At 42.6% G+C, this 22,152-nt stretch overlaps 2 protein-coding genes across 5 annotated transcripts in view; both read left to right on the top strand.

The window, feature by feature from the left end:
- Window positions 1–4,143, top strand: part of LOC110522818 (inactive carboxypeptidase-like protein X2) — a 30,492-nt gene extending 26,349 nt beyond the window's left edge. For all 4 annotated transcript variants that reach the window (XM_090234150.1, XM_036977024.2, XM_090234148.1 and 1 more), the window contains 9 exons: window positions 45–124; window positions 428–551; window positions 673–869; window positions 1,072–1,245; window positions 1,372–1,503; window positions 1,979–2,234; window positions 2,464–2,603; window positions 2,775–2,874; window positions 3,422–4,143. In XM_090234150.1, the coding sequence (XP_090090276.1) occupies window positions 45–124; window positions 428–551; window positions 673–869; window positions 1,072–1,245; window positions 1,372–1,503; window positions 1,979–2,234; window positions 2,464–2,603; window positions 2,775–2,874; window positions 3,422–4,029 (1,811 nt within the window). In that variant the 3' untranslated portion in view covers window positions 4,030–4,143. The remainder of the gene's footprint in view (window positions 1–44; window positions 125–427; window positions 552–672; window positions 870–1,071; window positions 1,246–1,371; window positions 1,504–1,978; window positions 2,235–2,463; window positions 2,604–2,774; window positions 2,875–3,421) is intronic.
- Window positions 4,144–4,763: 620 nt separating this feature from the next.
- Window positions 4,764–19,606, top strand: LOC110523395 (synaptobrevin homolog YKT6). Its single transcript, XM_021602058.3, has 8 exons — window positions 4,764–5,054; window positions 5,453–5,600; window positions 6,099–6,181; window positions 6,324–6,424; window positions 7,691–7,795; window positions 7,994–8,059; window positions 15,409–15,510; window positions 15,647–19,606. The coding sequence occupies exons 2-8, from the start codon at window positions 5,497–5,499 to the stop codon at window positions 15,680–15,682; spliced, it is 597 nt and encodes a 198-aa protein (XP_021457733.1). The 5' UTR covers window positions 4,764–5,054; window positions 5,453–5,496; the 3' UTR covers window positions 15,683–19,606.
- Window positions 19,607–22,152: the final 2,546 nt, after the last annotated feature.

Genomic DNA, 22,152 nt, shown 5'->3' on the forward strand with positions numbered 1-22,152 from the left:
TATTCAGCCAAATGCTTCCAATCTCTGCTCACCCCTTCCCACAGGCAGCTTCCGTAGTGAGAATGAGGTCAACCCCACAGACAACCTTGACTTCAGACACCACAACTATAAGGACATGAGACAGGTGAGTGTTTAATGAGAGTGTGACGGGTGAGATTGATACTGTCCTTCATCTCTTCCTCATCCCTCTCCTCTCCTCCCTTACTCCTCTCTCACTATCTCCCTCCTCTCCCGCTCCCATTCTCCCTCCATCACACCTCTTCCCACCTCCCTCCCTCCCTCCCTCCATCCCTCCCTCATCTCTGCCACTCTCCCTTCTCCCTCCATCACACCTCTTCCCACCTCCCTCCCTCCCTCCCTCCATCATCTCTGCCACTCTCCCTTCTCCCTCATCCACTTATTTCCTCCCTCCCTCTCTCCATGTCAGATGATGAAGGTGATAAATGAGGAGTGTCCTAACATCACTAGGATCTATAACATTGGGAAGAGCTCTGCAGGCCTGAAGATGTATGCCATGGAGATCTCTGACAACCCCGGGGAACACCAGACAGGTGAGTGTGTGTGTGTGTTTGTTTGTTTGTGTGTGTGATAGTTGAGCCATACAGCAAAGGAACACACACACATACTAAGTGATCACAAAACACCATCACAGGATGTCATCTTCCTCACCAGGTGAGCCGGAGTTCCGCTACACGGCGGGTCTCCATGGTAATGAGGCACTGGGGCGGGAGCTGCTCCTCCTGCTGATGCAGTTCATGTGTAAGGAGTATAATGAGAACAACCCCAGAGTGCGCCGCCTGGTGGAGGGAGTGAGAATACACCTGGTTCCCTCACTCAACCCAGACGCCTACGAACTGGCCTACGAGATGGTGAGGGACCTGGGCTCATTCCAGAAAGATGCTCCAACAAGGAATATACAGTATATGTTTAAGCTGATGAAACTGGAACCAATGTTACATTACATACTGTCCTTCCATATCCGGTTTCTCACACCCCTCAAACTCCCTGCTCTTAATCTCTCCAATAGAGATCCTTTCTTTATTATTTTCTAGCCTCCTCTCTCGTCTCCAGGGCTCTGAGATGGGGAATTGGGGTCTGGGCCACTGGACTGAGGAGGGATACGATATCTTCCAGAACTTCCCGGACCTCAACAGTGTTCTATGGGGGGCAGAGGACAGAGGCTGGGTCCCACGCATTGTACCTAATCACCACATCCCACTCCCAGAGAACTTCCTCAATGGCTCGGTGGGTGTTAGGGCTACAGATGTTGTTTTTAATATTTATTTATTTTGTATTGTTAATTTTCCAATTATACTACAGTTTGTATTTCTGGTGCTAGATCTACATTTCTCTCCCACTCTCTCTCTGTAGGTTGCCCTGGAAACCAAAGCCATTATTAACTGGATGGAGCGGACCCCATTTGTGTTGGGAGCCAATTTGCAGGGTGGAGAGAAAGTGGTGGCGTACCCGTTTGACATGCAGCGACCTCCAAAGGCTACATGGGTGGGTTCTGTTCTGACTGGAATAGGATGAATCAGCACTGGCAGGGCCGGATTACCGAACAAGCACTCAGAGCACATGCCCCAGGGCCCTGACTTCCATGGTGCCCCCAATCCCAAATCATGGGGTTGGGGTAGCAAAGTGTTCTCTCAGCATCATGGCAAAATGTGAACAAAAGCATAAGATGAGCTATGAAACATTAAGAAACATTAAAAACAATTCCCTGCCTCATTGCAACAAGTATACAATTACAGGAAATGTTCTTACAACTGCCCTGATGCCCCAAATGCTGTAGTCCGGCCCTGAACACTGGTGTCCAAAAGTAGTCCACTATTTAGTGAATTTCTATGTAGGGAATTCTATGTACCCAATGAATTATATTTGCACTGGGAGCCAAGAGAATAGTGTTCCATTTCAGGCCCAGCCCTGGTCTCTTCTATAACATGAACATATGTCTTATTCCTCTGTCTTCCAACAGACTTTGGGGTCTCGGCGTGAGTTGAGACCCGGTGTGAACCATGAGATGAATGAGGAAACGTGGGCCCGGATGCAGCGTCAGAATGGGGACGCGCTACGAGAGACGTCTGACGACACCATGTTCCGCTGGCTGGCCATGTCGTACGCCCACAGCCACCTGACCATGACGGAGACCCAGCGGGGCTCCTGCCACACAGACGACATCTCTGGGGGACAGGGCATCATCAACAGGGCCAGTTGGAAACCTGTGGTGGGAAGTGAGTCTCTATGGGGAGGGGGAGAGATGTGAATAGTAGTAATGAGGGAAAGGGAAGAGGGAGAGTCAGGGGAAGAGGGAGAGAGATGGCGAGAAAAAAATGAAAGGAGAGAGTATGACAAAGAGAGAATGAGGGCGGAAGAGAAAAGTACAGAAAAATCTGGTGAGAGAGCTCCTAATTAACCCAATATCATGTATTCTTCACTCCACGCCACGCTGTAAATTCCCAGGTATGAATGACTTCAGCTACCTGCACACTAACTGCTTTGAGCTGTCTGTCTTCCTGGGCTGTGACAAGTTTCCTCATGAGAGTGAGCTTCCTCTGGAATGGGAGAACAACCGGGAGGCACTACTGTCCTTCATAGAACAGGTGAGAATACACTGTTTTTAAACCATTCTCATACTTGTTTTTTAATGTATTTAATGTGTCTTTACTGGAAACTGTACTGTATGTTGCTGATGAGTAAATACTTGATTGTATTGCATCCAGTGATGTCATCTGAGCATTGAGCCCTTATATAGGTGCTGTTTCCTGTGCTAGGTGCATCGTGGGATAAAGGGCATAGTGAGGGACATGGAGGGTAAACCCCTGGCCAACGCCACCATTTCTGTGGACGGCGTCAAGCACGATGTCAAGACTGGTAAACCTGCATTCACACCCAAACTTGAACCCGATCTAACATTTCTGGAGATACCTGAAAATAGCTGTGCAGCGATGCTCCCCATCCAATCTGACAAAGCTTGAGAAGATGGGAGAATCTCCCCAAATACAGGTGTGCCAAACTTGTAGCATCATACCCAAGAAGACTCAAGGCTATAATCCTGCCAAAACTGCTTCAACAAAGTACATAAGTACATGAATACTTATGTAAATGTATTTTTATTTTTTATTTTATTTGCAAAACTTTCTAAATACCTGTTTTTGCTTGTCATTATGGGGTATTGTGTGTAGATCGATGAGGGGGGGAAAACAATTTAATCAATTTTAGAACAAGGCTGTAACGTAACAAAATGGGGGGAAAAAGTCAAGGGGTCTGAATACTTTCCGAATGCACTGTATAACACCAAATGACATCTCTGATCCACTTTCTCTCTCTTTCTGCTCTCTCTTTCTGCTCCCTCCCTTTCTCACACCCTCTTCCTCCCTCCCTCTCTCCCTCTTCTTCTCTCTCACCCCCCAACCTATAGCTGCGGCTGGTGACTACTGGCGGTTGTTGAACCCCGGGGAGTACCGTGTGACGGCTCGCGTCGACGGCTACACGCTCCAGACCCGGCTGTGCATTGTGGGCTACGACTCCGGAGCCACCCCCTGTAGCTTCACCCTGGCCAAGTCCAACTGGGACCGAATTAAGCAGATTATGGTCCTCCACGGCAAGAGGCCCATACGGCTTGTTACCAAAGCACCCCCCCGGGTAGGAAGTGACATCAGCGGTGGGTCAGTTGGCAGCGTAGACGCAACAAAGATGGGCGCCACTGGCGGGATGGGCGGGACGTCGGCCAACTCCCATAATGCAGAGCGTCTCCGGCGGTTACGGCTGATGCGCCTGCGCAAGATGCACCAGCAGAGACTCAGGTATAACTTCTCCACCGCCACGCCCGTTGCCACGACGACCACCACGGCGGCCCCCACAACGACAGCGGAGCTGGAGACAGAGAGCACTACTTCCTGGTATGACTCGTGGTTCCCTGTGGAGAGTTCGTACACAGAGCCCACACCTGCCGAGGTCTTCACAGAGATCCAGGAGTCAGAGCCTACACAGGACTACACCTCTGAGTACAAGTTCGAAGATTACTAAGGTGAATTTAATTAAATTGCTAAAGTAACAAATTACAGTTTTTAAAAACACAATCATTATTCAAATTGTGTGAAATTAAAAACATATTTAATTCCTTGCAGAGCTGAAAGAAAATATAGCATTTAAAAAAAACACTTTTTATAAATAATACTTTCTCTGTGCTCTTCCATTTATGTCTCATGATGGTCTGTATTCTGATATTTTTTGTAATGCTCACACATAGATCAGAGAATAGTCTGCATTCTCTCTCTGCAGAGCAGGGAGTTAACAGCATGTTTTTCATATTATTTACTTAAGCAAGCCTATTCTGAGACGTAGATATAGGGTGCTTCAAATGTTTCACAATAAAAGAGTATAAACAGGTTATTTGACACACGCTGAAGTCATGCTTTGCCTCAAAACGTGGATTCTTATGTTTGGTTAGATATGATTACTAATATCTATGGAAACTGCGGTGTGTTTGTATTATTACATTAAAAGTGTTCAAAAAAGTATATCTTTGTTGTTTATATGATGTTGCAAGGCCTTCACCTACAGAGAAATAGGACCACAAACACAACTAAATATTCATTTTGATGACATATTATCCTAAGTATTGCGGTACAAATAATAGTGTTTATAACGAAGTCAATAATAACAGTATATTTCTTTAAGTTATTGGAAGGAGAATTTGTAACAGCTGCTAGTGAGTGATAGTGGAAGGGGTAGGTACCTTTCTCCCGCTCAACTTTTGGAATTCTGTAAACCGGGATATCTCTGAGGATGGACGTTTTCCGCTAATGACGTAGTCAACATCCTGTGTAGTTTGGAAAAGGGGAGTTTTTTTGCTAGCAATATCTCTGGTTATAGTTAATACCACCATCGCTTAACTAAACAAGCTAGTGAAACTATATTCAAAATACATTTGTATTTATTTTAAACTTGTTAAAATTGTACTGAAATTAATTAGTTAACGTTAAGCTAGCCTACTCATACTATAGCCGGTAATTTCTGGTGGATCAAGTTTGTGTCGAGGAGAGAACAAGGTAAAACTACTTTATCTTACTAGCTAGCTATGTTTCAAGTCTGTCGCAGTCTTTAATCGGCTAAACTGTCATTAGCAGCAACCTGTTGATTTGCTGAAATGTTGGAAGTTGATTTGATAGTGACAGTTGTGCCCTGTAGCTTTCAGACGCTAGCTAGTTCGCTAAAGTTATCTAGTTGCTAATGTTAACTGCTAGTTACAGATAACGTTGTTTGGTTATTGTACTACAGCAAAAACGGTGCCTAATACTGCTGCCAGTATGTCCAATAACTTAATTCAGATCATGTTGTATAGTTAATCAGAGAGAGAGAGATAATGTCACACATCAGTGTGGATAATTAGCATGACAGCAGCGGCGTGTAGCTGAAAGTGACACAGGACTTGATCTCATCGTTGCAGGCTGCCTGCGTTAGAAGACAAAAGAGATTGTTCACACCACCACCATGAAGCTTTTCAGTCTGAGTGTGCTGTATAAAGGGACCACCAAGTCTAACCTACTGAAAGCTGCCTTCGACCTGTCATCCTTCAGCTTCTTCCAGAAGTCCAGGTAGGATTGGCTCTTTGTCTATGTATCTATGGGCCAGTTTCCCTGGACACAGATTAAGCCTAGTCCTGGACTAAACAATACTTTAAATTAAGAATTTCCATTAAACCTCCTATGTGATTAGTCAGTGTTTTGGGAAACCAGCCCTATCGTTTATGACAGGGGGGGGCAGGCTTACCCTCCATTTGTGGAGTAGAGCTATCCTAACCTCCCGCAGGACTTTGTTCCATCCCCAGTAATATAAATACACACATTCTACTAATCAGCTGCTCCTTGATTAGCTAAATCAGGAAGTGTGTTCGTGTAGGGCTGGTGCTATTAGTAATGCACACCCACTAGCTCTCTTGGAGAAGGGTTGGCCACACCATGTTTCAATTATGACATGTCACCTGTTTCTTTAAAAAATTAGTGTTTAAAAAAGCAGTGTTGCCCAGGTTTTCCGATTGCTACATGAGTATTAATTGAGACTTGCTTCATTATTTGTGTGTGGTTGTGTCTCAGTGTTCAGGAGTTCATGACATTCACCAGTGACCTCATAGTTCAACGCTCGTCTATAGGGAGCCGAGCCTCTGTCAAAGAACAAGGTTAGTGTGAGGACGACATACATACCTAGGCAGCTCTCTCTCTTACACATACACACCACACACAATACCACCCACATTCACTAACTCCACGTTAGCCCCCATAGGTGTCTCAGAGACTGAATGTGTGTGTGTTCCCTCTCAGAGTACCTGTGTCACGTGTATGTAAGGAACGACTCCCTGGGTGCGGTGGTGATTGCTGACGGAGAGTATCCCTCTAGAGTGTGCTTCACCCTACTGGATAAGGTAGGAGAGTATCCCTCTAGAGTGTGCTTCACCCTACTGGATAATGTAGGAGAGTATCCCTCGAGTGTGCTTCACCCTACTGGATAAGGTAGGAGAGTATCCCTCTAGAGTGTGCTTCACCCTACTGGATAAGGTAGGAGAGTATCCCTCGAGTGTGCTTCACCCTACTGGATAAGGTAGGAGAGTATCCCTCGAGTGTGTTTCACCCTACTGGATAAGGTAGGAGAGTATCCCTCGAGTGTGCTTCACCCTACTGGACAAGGTAGGAGAGTATCCCTCTAGAGCAGGGGTCTCCAGCTTTTTCTAGCATGAGAGCTACTTTTAAAAGAATGTCACAAGCTACTCCATATTTTATATATTTTTAGCTTTTAAATAGGCACATTTTTCTATTCTCCTGTACCCTAAAACTCTTCCCCGGGTCCTTAGTGTACAAGAGATGTTTTATATCAATATACCTTGTAAAACAATGGGACTAAGGGGTCCCATAAAATTATATTATGTATTTTCAAGAATTCAGTTTTCCTCTGGGGGTTTTCTCCAATTTTTTTCTCTCAATGTTACAATTATTCATACAGAAACAATGTAAATGGATGTTCTGAGTCCTTGTCAATGCTTAAATCACATTAGAAGACCAATTTTGAGTCAGAAAAACAAGTGTAATTCCCGTTTAATTGCGCATTTAGAAAGAGTGGAATGTGTCGTCTAGTGGTGTTACTGATTGAATTACTGCTGCAGCTTGTCATGGCAGAATATGCAAAACAACGGCCACCAAATTGTTACAAATAATCTTGTCAGCTAAGCCTACTTTATAGTTAACATTTAATTCGAGAAGGTTTTTGTGGAAAGTCTTTCTGTCTACCCACAAGACTGTTATCATTACTAGCATCGCTAACTGGCTACATAAGGAGTGATAGGCAAACGCGCCAGACAGACCGGGGCAATACTGCTGAAAATTAATTGGCAGATATTGTGTTACGTTTGACCATATTCACCTATTCTTGTGATCTGCCTTACATTCAGACCCACTTACTGAGTGGAGTCGGAGAACTAGATGAGTTTCTGCATTTCCTATGTTAGGGCCATTAGTCATGGATTGTTAGTCATAAAATATTACTGCCTCTGAGGATTTACCATCTGTCTTTTTGAAATTCAATTTAGAAACTCAGAGGTTTGATTGATGCATGTATCCTGCTTCGGATGAGTACTCAGTCCTGACTACTCTCTCCTTCTCTCCCCTCCCTCCTTCTCTCCTCCCCTCTCTTTCAGGTGCTGGAGGAATTTTCCAGACAGGTGAGCAGTATAGACTGGCCCTCTGGTTCTCCTGACACTGTCCACTATACTGCCCTGGACAGCTACCTCGCCAAGTACCAGGTAACACACACACTCCCTCTCACAGGTTAATCACAATTGATTTATTTACATTTTGATTTGCATTAGAATACATCAATATGTTGCACACGATTGAGCTGATCTGGAAGTGAGTTCCATAGATGGACTTCTTATAACAACAAGTGTTACAATGTGGGGTTTTGTTTATGCGTTAACTTAACCCTGTTTATTTGCCTGTAGAATCCTCGGGAGGCGGACGCAATGAGTAAAGTACAAGCTGAGCTGGACGAAACCAAAATAATTCTGGTGAGTTGAGTTCTCGTGTGTGTGTGTGTGTGTGTGTGTGTGTGTGTGTGTGTGTGTGTAATAACAAAATGTAACATTCATTTTAATTAAAGTGTAAGAACATTTTCTGAAACAAATAAGGAATAAGCAGCCTTTATACAGAGAGAACAACTGTGATGACAGAGTTGAGTGACTGAAATGTGTCATGATTCTACAATAAATGTCCATGGAGTCTTTTTGAAATGTGCTCGCATATCTACATCCATAGGTAGTATCCAAAGAGATATCCAAAAGTACTTTGATGTAAGAGAACTCCACACACAGCACTTGCAAATAAATATCTGATTTAATCTGCCAATGTTTCAGTCTTCGTCAAAGCAACTCTTTGCCAACAGCAATACTCTTCAATGTTTACCAAATGCATTGATTCATTCATTATATCTTATTTGAACAAGAGCAGTAACATGAGGGCTATGTCATCCTACCTGACCCAGTAACTGGGATAAAGGTTATGACACATCCGGATAGAAATATATTGAATAGAACAAACATGCTAATCTATTATCTAGAGTAAGAAATCCTGTCTGCTCTAAATATGACATTTCTGTTTGCACTGTTGTTGGTGCACATAGAATTGTGTTGCACCCTTCTAAATGTGACTCAGATGTTAGTTGGAATCTACTGGTTGGAACATATTTTACTCCAAGGGAACTGTCGAGTTCTTCTCTCTTATGAAGAGTACTGATTTTTAAGTAAATCATACTTGAGCATCTGCTACAGGTGTTGGACCCTTAAGGTTTCTCTGCTGGTGCTGTTTTAAGTTTGCTGCGGTGCTACTACATTTTCCAGACGTTTCTCCCCTGTGTGAGAAATATGCCATCTCAGTTGCCTTTTCAGATTTGACTCCTGGTTGAAACATTTCCCACAATCGTTGCATGTTTGTTGTTTCTCGTTTCTCTCATGTGTGAATCCTCATATGTCTGTTCAGCTGTGTCTTAGAGATGAAGCATTTGACCTATTTTTACGTTGATATGATTTCTTCCGAGTGTGAGTAATCATATGAGCTTTCAGGTGATCCTCACTGTAGAAGCATTTCCCACATTCTTGACATGTATATGAATCTAATTAAATGTTATTTGTCACGTGCGCCGAATACAACAGGTGAACCTTACAGTGAAATGCTTACTTAAGACCTTAACCAACAATGCACTTTTAAGAAACACCCCCCAAAAAGTTACAGATAAGAATAACAAATAATGAAAGAGCAGCAGTAATTAACAGTAGCAAGGCTATATACAGGGGGTACCGGTACAGAGTCAATGTGCAGGGGCACCGGTATTGAGGTAATATGTACATGTAGGTAGAGTTATTAAAGTGACAATGCATAGATATTAACAGAGAGGCAGCAGCGTATGGGGGGGGTGGCAATGCAAATAGTCTGGGTAGCCATTTGATTAGCTGTTCAGGGGTCTTATGGCTTTGGGGTGGATGCTGTTTAGAAGCCTCTTAGACCTAGACTTGGCGCTCCGGTACCGCTTGCCGTGTGGTAGCAGAGAGAACAGTCTATGACTAGGGTGGCTGGAGTCTTTGACAATTTTTAGGGCCTTCCTCTGATTCTCTCTGCTGCTCTTGCTGTCTCAAACTTTGAAAGCCAACTTACATTTACTCCTGAGGTGCTGACCTGTTGCATCCTCTATAACCACTGTGATTATAATTTGACCCCGCTGGTCATCTATGAAAGTTTGAACAATGATCTGGCTTTAATGGCCATGTACTCTTATATTCTCCACCGGGCAAAGCCAGAAAAGAACTGGCCCCCCCTCAGACCTTCCTCTCTAGGTTTCTTCCTAGGTTCCTACCTTTTCTAGGGAGTTTTTCCTAACCACCGTGCTTTATCTGAATTGCTTGCTCTTTGGGGTTTTATGCTGCGCTTCTGTATCAGCACTTTGTGACATCTGCTGATGTAAAAAGGGCTTTCTAAATACATTTGATTGATATGCTTGATCAGAGCAGAAATATTTTTGATGCATTTGCCACGTTCTTTACGCTAACATGGCTTCTCCCCTGTCTGACATCTGATATGGATAGTCAGATCTGACTTTTGGATTAAACATTTCCCACAATCCTTGCACTCATATGGTTTCTCTCCTATGTGAATCATCATATGCTAAAGCTTACCATATGCTTCCCAGTCCAAATAGTTTGCACCTAATTTTATGATTTTTTTTTCCCCCCTTCTTGAGGCTAGTCGAAGTCTTCACACCTTCGGTGATTGGTCAATAGTAAGGATTCTTCAATGAAGTGTTTTTTTGTCATTTAACGGAGAAGGCTATTTATTTTTTTTCATTTGAGAAATGCTGCACCAAACATCTTAGTAAATTGTCAAATCGCACAATTAAGACCTCTGCAGAAAGGTCAAAATATATTACAGATTTCTTGATTGATCTTAGATTAATTGAGACTATTTTGAGGAAGTGAATATTGGCTATTTGTTGCCACGATGTCTCAAACTGTAATATTTTCGCACATTTTTCAACAAAAGGTCTTTAAAGGGAGTATGCGAGGTACAGATGTTCGCTTCGCCTAGCCGAGTTGTGCTAGGAGCAAACCAAACCTAATGTGGACGCCTTTAGTCAGTATGTCCTTACGGTATAAATATTTGTCACATTCTTGGCACCTACACTGAGTATACCAAACATTAGGAACAACTTCCTAATATTGAGTTGCCACCCCCCTTTTGCCATCAGAACAGCCTCAATTCGTCGTGGCATGGACTCTACAAGGTGTTGAAAGTGTTCCACATGGATGCTGGCCTATGTTGACTCCAATGCTTCCCACAGTTGTGTCAAGTTGGCTGGATGTCGTTTAGTTGGTGGACCATTCTTGATACACACATGTAACTGTTGAGTGTGTTAAACCCAGCAGCATTGCAGTTCTTGACACAAACTAGCGCGCCTGGCACCTGCTACCATACCCTGTTCAAAGGCACTTACATCTTTTGTGTTGCCCATTCACCCTCTGAATGGCACACATACACAATCAATGTTTCAGTTGTTGCAAGGGTTAAATGTCCTTCTTTAACCGTTTTTCTCCCCTTCATCTACACTGATTGAAGTGGATTTAACAGGTTACCTCAATAAGGGATCATAGCTTTCACCTGGAATCACCTGGTCAGTATATGTCATGGAAAGAGCAGGTATCCTTAATATTTTGTATACTCAGTGTATATGGTTTCAACCCTTAGTGAATCATCACATGCCTGGTCAGATCTGACTTGGATGAAACAATTCCAACAATCTTTGCAATTATATGGCTTCTCCTTTGTGTGAATCATCATATGTCTGGCCAGATGTGTCTTAAAGATGAAGCACTTTACACATTATTTGCATTGACATGATTTCTTCTCTCTTCTTTTACAATCAGGAGAGAAACATTTGCCATTAACATGACAAATGTTTAGTTTCAGCTTTAGTGTGAGTTTCCAGGTGATCTATCAAACTCACTGTGGACTCAAGGTCTTTCTCGCGCACACCACAGAGATGTTCATTATGCTTAATGTGTTTGGTTCGCACATGAAAAGTTAAATAAAGCAGTGAAGTAATATTACTTTTAGACGCCTTGCAACAATGAGAAGCAGCATGTCTTTAACTAGGAGATTTCAAACAGGACAACTTTCGGTTTATGCTGCCTGGCAGAAGTCCTCCACTCTTCTGCAGTTCAGAGTAGTCTGGATTTACTGCAGAGAGGGGCTGAGGGTCACTGATCTTAAAAAATATAAAACAATTCTTCTACTTTGACATTAGAGTATTTTGTGTAGATTTTTGACAAAATATTATGACAATGAAATCTAGTTCAACCCCACTGTAACACAATAAAATGTGAAGAAATCCAAGCGGTCTGAATACTTTGGCAAAGCACTGTAAATATAAGGTGGATGAAGGAGTATGTAAACATTGTTTAAGTGACCAGTGTTCCATGTCTCTATATACACTACCGGTCAAAAGTTTTAGAACACCTACTCTTTCAAGAGTTTTTCTTTATTTGTACTATTTTCTACATTGTAAAATAATAGTGAAGACATCAACTATGAAATAACACACATGTAGTAACCAAAAAAGTGTTAAACAAATCTAAATATATTTGAGATTCTTAAAATAGCCACCCGTTGCTTTGATGACAGCTTTGCACACTCTTGACATTCTCTCAACCAGATTCATGAGGTAGTCACCTGGAATGCATTTCAATTACCAGGTGTGCCTTAAGTTAATTTGTGGAATTTCTTTCCTTCATGCATTTGAGCCAATCAGTTGTTTTGTGACATGGTAGGGGGGCATACAGAAGATAGTTCATATTATGGCAAGAACAGAAATAAGCAAAGAGAAATTACATGGTCAGTCAATCCGGAAAGTTTCTTCAAGTGCAGTCGCAAAAACCATCAAGCGCTATGATGAAACTGGTTCTCACTAGAACCACTACAGGAATGGAAGGCCTTTTTTATTTTTTTAACCTTTATTTAACTAGGCACGTCAGTTAAGAACAAATTCTTATTTTCAATGACGGCTTAACTGCCTGTTCAGGGGCAGAACGACAGATCCCTTGTCAGCTCGGGGATTTGAACTTGCAACCTTCCGGTTACTAGTCCAACGCTCTAACCACTAGGCTACCCTGCCGTCCCTCATTAGAGTTACCAGCCCAAATAAATGCTTCACAGCGTTCAAGTAACAGACACATCTCAACATCAACTGTTCAGAGGAGACTGTGAGTCAGGCCTTCATGGTCGAATTGCTTTAAAGAAACCACTACTAAAGGACACCGATAAGAAGAAGACTTGCTTGGGCCAAAAAACATAAGCAGTGGACATTAGACCAGTGGAAATTTGTCCTTTGATCTGGAGTCCAAATTGGAGATTTTTGGTTCCAACCACGGTGTTGGTGAAAGGATGATCTCCGCATGTGTATTTCCCACCGTAAAGCATGGAGAAGGAGGTGTTATGGTGTGGGGGTGCTTTGCTGGGGACACTGATTTATTTAGAATTCAAGGCACACTTAACCAGCATGGCTACCACATCATTCTACAGCAATACGCTATCCCATCTGGTTTTGGGCTTAGTGGGACTATCATTTTGTTTTTCAACAGGACAATGACCCAACACACCTCCAGGCTGTGTAAGGGCTATTTTACCAAGAAGTAGAGTGATGGAGTGCTGCATCAGATGACCTGACCTCCACAATCCCCCAACCTCAACCAAATTGAGATAGTTTGAGATGAGTCGGACCGCATAGTGAAGGAAAAGCAGCGAGCAAATGCTCAGCACATGTGGGATCTCCAAGACTGTTGGGAAAGCATTCCAGGTGAAGCTGGTTGAGAGAATGCCAAGGAAAGCTGTCAAGGCAAATGGTAGCTATTTGAAGAGTCTAAAATAATAAAATATTTAACACTTTTTTTTGGTTACTACATGATTCCATATGAGTTATTTAATAATGTTTATATCTTCACTATTATGTAGAAAATAGTAAAAATAAAGAAAAACCCTTGAACCCTTGAGTAGGTGTTCTAAACGTTTGATCAGTAGTGTCTAAGGTGCAGGGCAGAGTACCGGGCGGTGGCTGGCTAGTGATGGCTGTTCAACAGTCTGATGGCCTGGAGATAAAAGCTGTTTTTCAGTTTCTCGGTCCAGGCTTTGATGCACCTGTACTGTCTATCTGCTATATGGGAGCAGAGTGAACTGGCTATGGCTCGGCTGACTGATGTCCTTAATGATCTTCTTGGCCTTCCTGTGACACCAGGTGCTGTAGATGTCCTGGAGGGCAGGCAGTCTGCCTCCGGTGATGCATTGGGATGACTGCACCACCCTCTGGAGAGCAATGCGGTTGCTGGCTGTGCAGTTGCTGTACCAGGCGGTGAAGCAGCCAAACAGAATGCTCTCAACGGTGCATCTGGAGAAGTTTTATGAGGGTCTTGGCTGAATTTCTTCAGCCTCCTAAAGTTGAAGAGGTGCTGTTGCGACTTCTTCACCACAGGTTCCATTTCAGGCCCTTGGTGATGTGCACACCAAGGAGTTTGAAGCTTTTGACCCTCTACTGAGGCTCAATCAATGTGGAAGGGGGCGTGCTCTCTCTGATAGTCCACAATCAGATCGTTAGTTTTGTTGACGTTGAAGGAGAGGTTATTTCCCTAGAACCATTCCGCCAGGGCCTGTAGGTTGTCTCGACGTCATTGTTGGTTATCAGGCCTACCACTGTTGTGTCATCAGTAAACTTGATGATCGAGTTGGAGTTGTGCATATACGGCAATAGATGTCGGTCAATTGGTAATATTCATTTTGTATTCTTCTAATGTATCTTTAGGGGAAAGTAATCTAAAAGTAATCAGAATACTGAGTTTGGATTACCCATTTTTGTCATTTAACTTCAACAGATTACATTTATAAAGTAATCTACCAAACCCTGTAAATTTATCATCTGATTTATGTGATATCTAGCTAGTTGATACAAACCTGCTCTGTGACTTTCTCTGGTTTGAAAACCAAATCCAGTACCATCTGTAGACGTCCGTTCTCCTCTTTGGAATGGGACATTTCTCTGCTAACGTTTTTCCACGGCCTGGGATTTCTCAGAAGCAGCCACTGTTAGTCGTTCAGTAAGAAACACATTCAACGGCTGTAGTTTGGACATTTTGAGTTCAAAATTGAGAGGTTTATATTACCACACAATCCTGTGTGCCTTATCCACCCCATTCCTGTTTCCGATTGTGGCACACAGCTTTTTTGTCTTCAACTTAGGCGGAGGTTTCAACCTAAAACCACCATGTCAACCAAAACTACTACTTATTTGGCCCCCAAATTGTTTTTTGACACCTTTTATTTAACTAGGCAAGTCCGTTAAGAACAAATTCTTATTTACAATGACGGCCTAGGAACAGTGGGTTAACTGCCTTGTTCAGGGGCAGAACGACAGATTTTTACCTTGTCAGCTCGGGATTCGATCGGGGATTCGATCTAGCAACCTTTCGGTTACTGGTCCAACGCTCTACATACCGCCCACAAGCTAATAAGCTACGATGCAGTCTTGCTATGAAACCGACTGTTAACACTGTACTTGCTAAGTCTAGGGGTCCTAGGCTTGCCTAATGGTTCTGTAACCTGAATGAATGTGTGGATAAATGTGAGAAGAAGAAAAAACATGCCCAAACAAAAGATTCATGGCACCAAGAAAAAACAGCTTGCAGAGCTGTGAGGCTGCTACATTTCCACTTCTACCCACCATTTTCATGTCAATAACAAGAAGTTGTTTACCCGTGGTGTAGTGAACATGTTAAATTTGTCATTCTATCCCTTTTTAATGACTTCTCCACCTCATCTCCTCTCTCAGCACAACACTATGGAAAGTCTGTTGGAGAGAGGAGAGAAGCTAGATGATCTAGTCCAGAAGTCCGAACACCTGGGGAACCAGTCTAAAGCCTTCTACAAGACGGTGAGAAACAAATTGGAACACACACACACACACACACACACACACACACACACACACACACAATAATTCATGAGAGGACATACAGTATTAGATTGCTAGTGTAATCATACTGAATGTGTGTGTGTGTTCTCCCCAGGCGCGGAAGCAGAACTCTTGCTGTGAGGTCATGTGATGTTGCTGAACCCCTCTTGATCTCCTCACCCCCCGGATGTGCCATGACTATCAGCCTTCATATTATACTTCTTACTCTGCGTGTGTGTGAGCGTACTGGCGAAATGGTTGTGTGGTGAAGTGTATCAGGTGATAGTTGTTGGAGCCTTTTTGCAGTTGATTAGGCCTAAGTGCTGTTTTCTGAATATGTTCAGTGAATTCTATACATTCCTAGTTGTGAAAAAGTACATGAATTGTTTGTGTGTGTGAGAAGTGAACATTGTGCATCAAAGGTGTGTGATTGTGTGTTCTCTGTATTGTGTGTGTGTGGGTGTGTGTGTGTACAGTAAAGCAGGGGTTATTAAACCTTTTCAGCCTGTGAACCAAATGAGAAAGTTGATGTTTTCTTGGGACCCAAGCTCATGAAAACATGCCCCCTTTTTGGGGGTCCTAAGAAAACATCATGAAAACATGCCCCCTTTTTAGGGGTCCTAAGAAAACATTTTAGTGGCCCCCCTGTTGATGGCGGAGAAAGAAATGGTTTCTGCAATTCTACACATTTTGCCATGGGGCAGAGCATTTTTATCTGCAGTTTTACAGCTAGTTTCCTGCAATTCTACCCATTTTGACATGGCTTACATCATGTTAATATGGTATCTGAGTGAGAGTAGTTACCAAAATCAATGTGCTCCTGTACAGTGTTGGAAAAAGTACCCAATTGTCATAATTGATTAAAAGTAAAGATACGTTAATAGAAAAGTGAAAGTCACCCAATAAAATAGAGTAAAAGTATTTGGTTTTAAATATACTTAAGTATCAAACGTGATTGTAATTGCTAAAATATACTTAGTATCAAAAGTTAAAGTATAAATAATTTCAAATTCCTTATATTAGGCAAACCAGATGGTACGATTTTGGTTTTTAATTTATGGATAGCCAGGGGCACACAATTTACAAACAAAGCATTTGTGTTTAGTAAGTCATACCAGATCAGGGGCAGTAGAGATGACCAGGGATGTTCTCTTGATAAGTGTGTGAATTGGGCCATTTTCCTGTCCTGCTAAGTATTTGAAATGTAAGTACTTTTGGGTGTCAGGGAAAATCTATGGAGTAAAAAGTACATTCTTGTATATATATTTTTAAAGTACAGACACAAAAAAACCTACTTAAGTAGTGCTTTAAAGTATTTTTACTTAAGTACTTTACACCACTGCCCTTGGCCACGTGGCCTGTTGGTATTTTGCCATGATTACTACAAGTTTAGATAGCTGGCTAGACTGAATTACCAATCTAAAAACTGTTAGCTGACATGGCTAATTGAGTGACTGACATAACGAGAAAACTGGTGATGCACAACCACATTTCTAAATAGCACCTTGTGTATTCTACTATTCTAACTAAGTTTCAACAGTAAGTTGAGACCCCGACTGAGTTCCTAAAAAAAAAGAATTTGAAATGCATTTATTAACATCTACATTTGCCACATTTATTCTATACAGACACCTTAATGCAAACTTTTAAATGATATTATGTGAGCTAAGCCTACAAATAAAATATATAAAAACGTCTACATTTGAGATTACTAATGTTACTGTCCCCACTACAAAATATTGTTACGTTACAGCCTTCTTCTAAAATTGATGAACTACATTGTTTTCCTCATGTACACACAATACCCCATAATGACAAAGCAAAAAGAGGTCTCAAGTCTTCTTGGGTATGACTAAAAGGTGGGCACACCTGTATTTGGGGAGTTTCTCTGCAGATCCTCTCAAGCTCTGTCAGATTGGATGGAGAGTGTTGCTCTACAGCTATTTTTAGGTCTCCAGAGATGCTAAATTGGGTTCAAGTCCGGGCTCTGGCTGGGCCACACAAAGACATTCAGAGACTTGTCCCGGAGCCACTCCTGCTTTGTCTTCGCTGTGTGCGTAGGGTTATTTTCCTGTTGGAAGGTGAACCTTCGCCCCAGTCTGAGGTCCTGAGCACTCCAGAGCGCTCTTCATCAAGGATCTCTCTGTACTTTGCTCTGTTCATCTTTCCCTCGATCCTGACTAGTCTCCCAGTCCCTGCCTCTGAAAAACATTCCCACAGCATGATGCTGCCACCACCATGCTTCACTGTAGGGATGGTGCCAGGTTTCCTCCAGACGTGATGCTTGACATTCTGGCCAAAGAGTTAAATCTTGTTTCTCATGGTCTGAGTCCTTTAGGTGCCTTTTGGCAAACTCCAAGCGGGCTGTCATCTGGCTTCCGTCTGGCTACTCTACCATAAAGCCCTGATTGGTGGAGTGCTGCAGAGATGGTTGTCCTTCTGGAAGGTTCTCCTATCTCCGCAGAGGAACTCTGGAGCTCTGTCAGAGTGACCATCGGGTTCTTGCTCACCTCCCTGACCAAGGCCCATCTTCCCTGATTGCTCAGTCTGGCTGGGTGGCCAGCTCTAGGAAGAGTCTGGGTTGTTCCAAACTTCTTCCATGTAAGAATGATGGAGGCCACTGTGTTCTTGGGGACCTTTTAATGCTGCAGAAATGTTTTGGTACCCTTCCCCAGACAATTCCTTCGACCTCATGTCTTGGTTTTTGCTCTGACATGCACTGTCAACTGTGGGACCTTTTTATATAGTGTGGTGGAATTATTGAAATCAAAAGGAGACTTTTAGATTTCCTAAAAATAATCCAACTTTATTCTTTAATTACTGCAGTAATGGAGCTGGTCGGTAATCACCCCTGGAGGTGATCACTGAGAACTTAATGAAATGGTTTGAGCCACAGCATTTTATAGCAAAGTCCATCCTTCTTCAGTCTATATGACAAACAACAGATGTATGGATTGGGTCACAAGGTTAAGATTTGTATGAAAGATAATTATAATTCACAGCAGACAGTATCGGCTGTAAAAACAGTTCTCATTGTGTAGAGACCAGGGTCTGGCCCCCAACTCCATACGGGAGCCATCTCCCCCTGGTACACCAGTACAGAAACATTAACTCATGCTCTGGAATGTGGTATCACCCAAAGACATCGTAAATCTCCTATCAGTGTTATCTCCCAGAGGCCCACTTTCAGTTCACACAGACACAATAGAGTTATAAGAACCCTCTATTCTGTTGCATTAAACAACCATTTGATGCAATAAAAATATTATAACATACTCTTGTAATTTCCACCATAATAGACAGGTGTGTGGCTTTCCAAATCATGTCCAATCAATTTAATTTACCACAGAATGACTCCAATCAAGTTGTAGAAACATCTCAAGGGTGATCAATGGAAACACAATGCACCTGAGCTGAATTTAGTCTCATAGGAAAGGGTCGGAAAACTTATGTAAATCATGTATTTTTGTATTTTTAATACATTTGCAAATATTTCTGAAACTGTTTTCGCTTTGTCATTATAGGGTGTTGTGTGTAGATTGATGAACATTTCCTATTTAATCCATTTTAGAATAAGGCTGTAATGTAACAAAATGTTGAAATAGTCAAGAGGTCTGAATATTTTCCTAATGCACCTGTAGCATCAGCAATCCAAAGTGGATCTCAACCCATACTTTAAGAAAGGCTGCAGTAAAGCATCGGGTAACATGGTACCAGATAAGAGTCTTTCATTCTCTGCCGAGAGATTCCAAACTCCGGCAGGCCTTGCAACGTGCCTTCTCTCTCCAGCCTGGCCTGGGACCCGACTCCCTACCCTTCTCCTTGTTCACTCCACACCTGAAATGAGTCCAAGCCACCAGCCAAATTCTGGTAAATGGTCTGAGATGCTGCTGACATTTTTCATCCAACAGAGATAATGGATGATGGACATACGGTTATTTTCAGGCCCTTGGACTATAAGGAACTCCCTCCAGCTCAAAGTTCCACCAATGCATCAGTGTGTACACTCCAGGAACCACAGCCTCACTGTATGTGCCAAATGTTCTAAAATAAACCTTCATGCCGGTTCATCTTATATTATTGTAGCGATTTTTTTGACAATTGTTTATTTACTTGAGTAAAACCCTCACACCTGCATCCATTCTGTATATTCAGGTTAACCTGCCTACCGACCATAGGTATGTACAGTGAATTGCGAAAGTATTCGGCCCCCTTGAACTTTGCGACCTTTTGCCACATTTCAGGCTTCAAACATAAAGATATAAAACTGTATTTTTTTGTGAAGAATCAACAACAAGTGGGACACAATCATGAAGTGGAACGACATTTATTGGATATTTCAAACTTTTTTAACAAATCAAAAACTGAAAAATTGGGCGTGCAAAATTATTCAGCCCCCTTAAGTTAATACTTTGTAGCGCCACCTTTTGCTGCGATTACAGCTGTAAGTCGCTTTGGGTGTCTATCAGTTTTGCACATCGAGAACCTGAATTTTTTTCCCATTCCTCCTTGCAAAATAGCTCGAGCTCAGTGAGGTTGGATGGAGAGCATTTGTGAACAGCAGTTTTCAGTTCTTTCCACAGATTCTCGATTGGATTCAGGTCTGGACTTTGACTTGGCCATTCTAACACCTGGATATGTTTATTTTTGAACCATTCCATTGTAGATTTTGCTTTATGTTTTGGATCATTGTCTTGTTGGAATACAAATCTCCGTCCCAGTCTCAGGTCTTTTGCAGACTCCATCAGGTTTTCTTCCAGAATGGTCCTGTATTTGGCTCCATCCATCTTCCCATCAATTTTAACCATCTTCCCTGTCCCTGCTGAAGAAAAGCAGGCCCAAACCATGATGCTGCCACCACCATGTTTGACAGTGGGGATGGTGTATTCAGGGTGATGAGCTGTGTTGCTTTTACGCCAAACATAACGTTTTGCATTGTTGCCAAAAAGTTCAATTTTGGTTTCATCTGACCAGAGCACCTTCTTCCACATGTTTGGTGTGTCTCCCAGGTGGCTTGTGGCAAACTTTAAACAACACTTTTTATGGATATCTTTAAGAAATGGCTTTCTTCTTGCCACTCTTCCATAAAGGCCAGATTTGTGCAATATAAGACTGATTGTTGTCCTATGGACAGAGTTTCCCACCTCAGCTGTAGATCTCTGCAGTTCATCCAGAGTGATCATGGGCCTCTTGGCTGCATCTCTGATCAGTCTTCTCCTTGTATGAGCTGAAAGTTTAGAGGGACGGCCAGGTCTTGGTAGATTTGCAGTGGTCTGATACTCCTTCCATTTCAATATTATCGCTTGCACAGTGCTCTTTGGGATGTTTAAAGCTTGGGAAATCTTTTTGCATCCAAATCAGGCTTTAAACTTCTTCACAACAGTATCTCGGACCTGCCTGGTGTGTTCCTTGTTCTTCATGATGCTCTCTGCACTTTTAACGGACCTCTGAGACTATCCCAGTGCAGGTGCATTTATACGGAGACTTGATTACACACAGGTGGATTGCATTTATCATCATTAGTCATTTAGGTCAACATTGGATCATTCAGAGATCCTCACTGAACTTCTGGACAGAGTTTGCTGCACTGAAAGTAAAGGGGCTGAATAATTTTGCACGCCCAATTTTTCAGTTTTTGTTTTGTTAAAAAAGTTTGAAATATCCAATAAATGTCGTTCCACTTCATGATTGTGTCCCACTTGTTGTTGATTCTTCCCAAAAAAATACAGTTTTATATCTTTATGTTTGAAGCCTTAAATGTGGCAAAAGATCACAAAGTTCAAGGGGGCCGAATACTTTCGCAAGGCACTGTAGCATGCCTTCTTGACTAAAATACCCTCTTCTGTTTGATCATTCAAACTTCTCTTACCGCTCTTAAATGTAACCATGGGCTTGCAATCATAATCAATAAAATCATTTGAACCATATCAAGATTTGTGGTGGTTATATGAATCTGAATTCCACTTGCTTTCTACGTTGTGTCCATAATTTATTTTAACACCAGTTCATAATTACATACAAAGCATGTCCCCAAATAACTTTTTATTTATCTTTTTGTACTTTTACCCCTTTTCCTCCCCAATTTTTTGTGATATCCAATTGGTAGTTACGGTCTTGTCCCATCGCTGGAACTTCCGTACAGACTCTGGTGAGGCGAAGGTTGAGAGCCATGCGTCCTCCACACTGCTCGCTTAACCCGGAAGGCCAACCGAACCAATGTGTCGGAGGAAACACTGTCCTGCTGGCAAAGTCAACTTGCAGGCGCTCGGGCCGCCACAGTGAGACACTAGTGCGCGATGGGACAAGGAAATCCCGGCCAGCCAAACCCGGATGACGCTGGGCCATTTGTGTCCTGCCTCATTGGTCTTCCGGTCACGGCCGGCTGTAACACAGCCTGGCATCGAACCTGGGTCTGTAGTGCCGCCTTAAGCACTGCGATGCAGTGCCTTATGCCTTACTGCTGTGCCACTCGGGAGGCCCCCCAAAGAACCTTTGGTTAGAGGGAGAGCCCTCTGGGACTGACATGATTTATGGTAAACAGAGACCTCTGGGACTGACATGACATGATTTATGGTAAACAGAGACCTCTGGGACTGACATGACATGATTTATGGTAAACGG

Source organism: Oncorhynchus mykiss, chromosome 5, assembly GCF_057628025.1.
Source record: "Oncorhynchus mykiss isolate SJ-2025 chromosome 5, ASM5762802v1, whole genome shotgun sequence".
NCBI lineage: Eukaryota > Metazoa > Chordata > Actinopteri > Salmoniformes > Salmonidae > Oncorhynchus > Oncorhynchus mykiss.

Excerpts from the sequence above, each read along its gene's own strand:
- LOC110523395 (XM_021602058.3), top strand. The coding sequence starts at position 5,497 with ATGAAGCTTTTCAGTCTGAGTGTGCTGTATAAAGGGACCACCAAGTCT. Across the intron at positions 6,182-6,323 it reads AGCCTCTGTCAAAGAACAAG|AGTACCTGTGTCACGTGTAT; the intron begins GTTAGTGTGAGG and ends GTTCCCTCTCAG. Across the intron at positions 15,511-15,646 it reads CTAAAGCCTTCTACAAGACG|GCGCGGAAGCAGAACTCTTG; the intron begins GTGAGAAACAAA and ends TGTTCTCCCCAG.